This window comes from Microchirus variegatus, assembly GCF_963457635.1.
Source record: "Microchirus variegatus genome assembly, chromosome: 10".
NCBI lineage: Eukaryota > Metazoa > Chordata > Actinopteri > Pleuronectiformes > Soleidae > Microchirus > Microchirus variegatus.
This window is the reverse complement of record NC_139811.1, coordinates 135,001-140,000: the sequence shown is the minus strand read 5'-3', so window position 1 is coordinate 140,000 and position 5,000 is coordinate 135,001. Positions and strand designations below refer to the sequence as shown.

Here is a 5,000-nt window from a genome sequence, read left to right as displayed (position 1 = left end):
TATTGTGATTAAAGTTCATTGAACAACAAAGTTCTCTGAAACACTTCTTTATAAAAACATGCTCAAACCCAATGAGAACATTAATATTTCTAACAGTGGATGAAGAACGTCGTCCTCCTCTTCCTCGTTGTCATGGTGACTCGTTGGATCAGGGCTCCATTCATGCTGTCTGTTTAGACTTGTGGCGCACGCGCTGAACTCCAGATTAAACTACTCTGAGTTGATCAAACTAACTGAAATCTCAGAGTCGATCAAGTCAGAGTTCAGGATTAAACTCAGAGTTTGTTGAACCTGCTTTTGTGAACTGTGTTAAACTGTGATGACACAGATTCACTGTTTACTGTCATTGGTTTATCAGAGTCAATAATACACATAATAATAAATAAAGAATAAAACATAATAACAATAACAACAATAATAACCTGTGAACTCACACAAACAAACTGACCTAAATTCACCTTCACAATCGTCGACTTCGTCCTGAACGAGGATCAAAACAAAACTCTTCAGGAATCATTTTAATTCACTTTTTAAATTTTACCATAATTACATAATTATGTATGTAATTACATACATAATAACATTTAATTACATAATTACATCTGGAAATCACTGAGAAATGATTGTAGTGTCTAATAAGCCCATGAGGGCTGGGCACCATGGTGTTTGACACTTGAATAAACAAATCAATCAATCAATACATAATAACACAAACATTGCCATAACAGCGCCCTCTATAGGAATACCTACTTCCTACGGGCACTGCACTAGTTAGTGTTAATTATATGTCGTGTGCATTTGTTGTTGTTATTTCTATATCTGTTCATTTGACTCCGCCCTCTTCTTCCTGTGTGATGTCATCAGATGGCGTCATCACAGCGTGATGTCATCGACTTCTCAGCTCTGGAGCGTGAGCTTCAGGCCGCGGTCGAGTCTGAACGTACGTACGAGCGAGAGAATGACGCCAAACTCAGAGCCGTCAGCCAGAGAGTCGCCACCTACAGGGAGTTCAGGTAATTTCAGGTGCCTGGAATATTCTCATGTCTTTAAAAGCCAAGACTTTCATGTTTTTAGTGGAATGACTTCAATAATCCATGAAATGTCAATTCTCCTGGATTACGTTCAAAAAGGATCTTTTCAAAGGTTCTTGAATAACTTACAGGATTTCTTGTGTCTGTCAGAGATCTGGTTCTGTTCAGTCACCTGACGCCTGTGGACCCAAGAGACCGAGCTTCACCCAAACAACCCTGGAACCCTGTAGCCCCGCCCCCGGGCAACAAGTGACGCCCCGCCCCCGGACAACAAGTGACGCCCCGCAACAAGTGACGCCCCGCCCCCGGGCAACAAGTGACGCCCCGCCCCCGGTCAACAAGTGACGCCCCGCCCCCGGTCAACAAGTGACGCCCCGCCCCGTCCCCGGGCAACAAGTGACGCCCCGCCCCCGGTCAACAAGTGACGCCCCGCCCCTTGTCAACAAGTGACGCCCCGCCCCCGGTCAACAAGTGACGCCCCGCCCCCGGACAACAAGTGACGCCCCGCCCCCGGACAACAAGTGACGCCCCGCAACAAGTGACGCCCCGCCCCCGGTCAACAAGTGACGCCCCGCCCCCGGGCAACAAGTGACGCCCCGCCCCCGGGCAACAAGTGACGCCCCGCAACAAGTGACGCCCCGCCCCCGGTCAACAAGTGACGCCCCGCCCCCGGTCAACAAGTGACGCCCCGCCCCCGGGCAACAAGTGACGCCCCGCCCCCGGTCAACAAGTGACGCCCCGCCCCCGGGCAACAAGTGACGCCCCGCCCCCGGACAACAAGTGACGCCCCGCCCCCGGTCAACAAGTGACGCCCCGCAACAAGTGACGCCCCGCCCCTAGCAACAAGTGACGCCCCGCCCCCGGGCAACAAGTGACGCCCCGCCCCTAGCAACAAGTGACGCCCCGCCCCTAGCAACAAGTGACGCCCCGCCCCGCCCCCGGGCAGCACAAAACCATGACAATTCAAATAAATGAAAGTTTGAGATAATCCAGTGATGTAACATGTTTACAAATACAGTAAACTACTTTGTACACAGACTGGTTTATACTGTGTTATTGTTGGTACTTTATCCTACTTTGTAGTACTTTTGCAGTACATTATATCGTGTTATTCTTCAATGGTTTGCACAGTGATGGAAATGATTTTGTTCAAAGTGAACTGACTTAGTTTTTCGAAAGAGAAGTGAAACAGGAAGTGGTTTCTGCTGAGCAGGTTCACACAGGAAGGAGGTCTCACTCTGACTGTTTTCATGAAGACCAGAAGTCTAACTTATTGTTATTGTCCACCATCATCGTCTCACTTATCTCCATCTAATGTCCTCTCGTCTCTCGTGTACTCTCGTCTCTCGTGTCCTCTCATGTCCTCTCGTCTCTCTTGTCCTCTCGTCTTTCGTGTCCTCTCGTCTCTCGTGTCCTCTCGTGTCCTCTCGTCTCTCGTGTCCTCTCGTCTCTCGTGTCCTCTCATGTCCTCTCGTCTCTCTTGTCCTCTCGTCTTTCGTGTCCTCTCGTCTCTCGTGTCCTCTCGTCTCTCGTGTCCTCTCGTCTCTCGTGTCCTCTCATTTCCTCTCTTCTTTCGTCTCTCATGTCCTCTCGTCTCTCGTGTCCTCTCTTCTCTTGTGTCCTCTCGTCTCTCTTCTCTCATGTCCTCTCGTCTCTCATGTCCTCTCATGTCCTCTTGTCTCTCATGTCCTCTCGTCTCGTGTCCTCTCGTCTCTCGTGTCCTCTCGTCTCTCGTGTCCTCTCGTCTCTTGTCTCTCGTCTCTCATGTCCTCTCGTCTCTCGTGTCCTCTCTTCTCTTGTGTCCTCTCGTCTCTCTTCTCTCATGTCCTCTCGTCTCTCATGTCCTCTCATGTCCTCTTGTCTCTCATGTCCTCTCGTCTCGTGTCCTCTCGTCTCTCGTGTCCTCTCGTCTCTCGTGTCCTCTCGTCTCTCGTGTCCTCTCGTCTCTTGTCTCTCGTCTCTCGTGTCCTCTCGTCTCTTGCCTCTCGTCTCTCGTGTCCTCTCGTCTCTTGTCTCTCGTCTCTCGTGTCCTCTCGTGTCCCAGGAGAAGACACTCAGGTCACAGACTGTGGACGTTGTGACGATGGAATCGACCCTGACTTTTACAAATGATGTTCCAGGATGTTGTTAATAAAATGGTTCCAGCTCTTGTGAGGAGTGAGAGGTCTGTGGGTGAAGAAAGGATCTTTGTCTGCAGGTTGAACTGTGAGTGAACACACACACACACACACACACACGATCTGAGCAGTTTGTGGTGAGTTTCACACTTTTTCAGCTCAGGGTCGAGGCTTCACTGACTGATGAGTATGTGAACGTATGAATGTTTGTGATATATGTGAACGTATGAATGTTTGTGATATATGTGAACGTATGAATGTTTGTGATATATGTGAACGTATGAATGTTTGTGATATATGTGAACGTATGAATATTTGTGATATATGTGAACGTATGAATGTCTGTGATATATGTGAACGTATGAATGTCTGTGATATATGTGAACGTATGAATGTCTGTGATATATGTGAACGTATGAATGTTTGTGATATATGTGAACGTATGAATGTTTGTGATATATGTGAACGTATGAATGTGTGTGATATATGTGAACGTATGAATGTCTGTGATATATGTGAACGTATGAATATTTGTGATATATGTGAACGTATGAATGTCTGTGATATATGTGAATGTGTGTGATATATGTGAACGTATGAATGTTTGTGATATATGTGAACGTATGAATGTCTGTGATATATGTGAACGTATGAATGTGTGTGATATATGTGAATGTATGAATGTCTGTGATATATGTGAACGTATGAATATTTGTGATATATGTGAACGTATGAATGTTTGTGATATATGTGAACGTATGAATGTTTGTGATATATGTGAACGTATGAATGTTTGTGATATATGTGAACGTATGAATGTTTGTGATATATGTGAACGTATGAATGTTTGTGATATATGTGAACGTATGAATATTTGTGATATATGTGAACGTATGAATGTCTGTGATATATGTGAACGTATGAATGTTTGTGATATATGTGAACGTATGAATGTTTGTGATATATGTGAACGTATGAATGTTTGTGATATATGTGAACGTATGAATGTTTGTGATATATGTGAACGTATGAATGTCTGTGATATATGTGAACGTATGAATGTCTGTGATATATGTGAACGTATGAATGTCTGTGATATATGTGAACGTATGAATATTTGTGATATATGTGAACGTATGAATGTCTGTGATATATGTGAACGTATGAATGTCTGATATATGTGAACGTATGAATGTCTGATATATGTGAACACATGAATGTCTGTGATATATGTGAACGTATGAATGTCTGTGATATATGTGAGCGTATGAATGTCTGTGATAAATGTGAACGTAAGAATGTCTGTGATATATGTGAATGTATGAATGTCTGATATATGTGAACGCATGAATGTCTGTGATAAATGTGAACGTATGAATGTCTGTGATATATGTGAACGTCTGTGATATATGTGAACGTATGAATGTCTGTGATATATGTGAACGTATGAATGTCTGATATATGTGAACACATGAATGTCTGTGATATATGTGAACGTATGAATGTCTGTGATATATGTGAGCGTATGAATGTCTGTGATAAATGTGAACGTATGAATGTCTGTGATATATGTGAACGTATGAATGTCTGATATATGTGAACGCGTGAATGTCTGTGATAAATGTGAACGTATGAATGTCTGTGATATATGTGAACGTCTGTGATATATGTGAACGTATGAATGTCTGTGATATATGTGAACGTATGAATGTCTGTGATATATGTGAACGTATGAATGTCTGTGATATATGTGAACGTATGAATGTTTGTGATATATGTGAACGTATGAATGTCTGTGATATATGTGAACGTATGAATGTCTGATATATGTGAACGTATGAATGTCTGTGAT

At 43.8% G+C, this 5,000-nt stretch overlaps 1 protein-coding gene across 1 annotated transcript in view; it reads left to right on the top strand.

Annotated features, from left to right (window-relative positions):
- Positions 1 to 1,317, top strand: part of dnaaf19 (dynein axonemal assembly factor 19) — a 1,659-nt gene extending 342 nt beyond the window's left edge. Inside the window, exons 2-3 of the mRNA XM_083896900.1 lie at positions 865 to 1,013; positions 1,182 to 1,317. Coding sequence (XP_083753026.1) covers positions 865 to 1,013; positions 1,182 to 1,284 — 252 coding nt within the window. The 3' untranslated portion in view covers positions 1,285 to 1,317. The remainder of the gene's footprint in view (positions 1 to 864; positions 1,014 to 1,181) is intronic.
- The last annotated feature ends 3,683 nt before the right edge of the window (positions 1,318 to 5,000 follow it).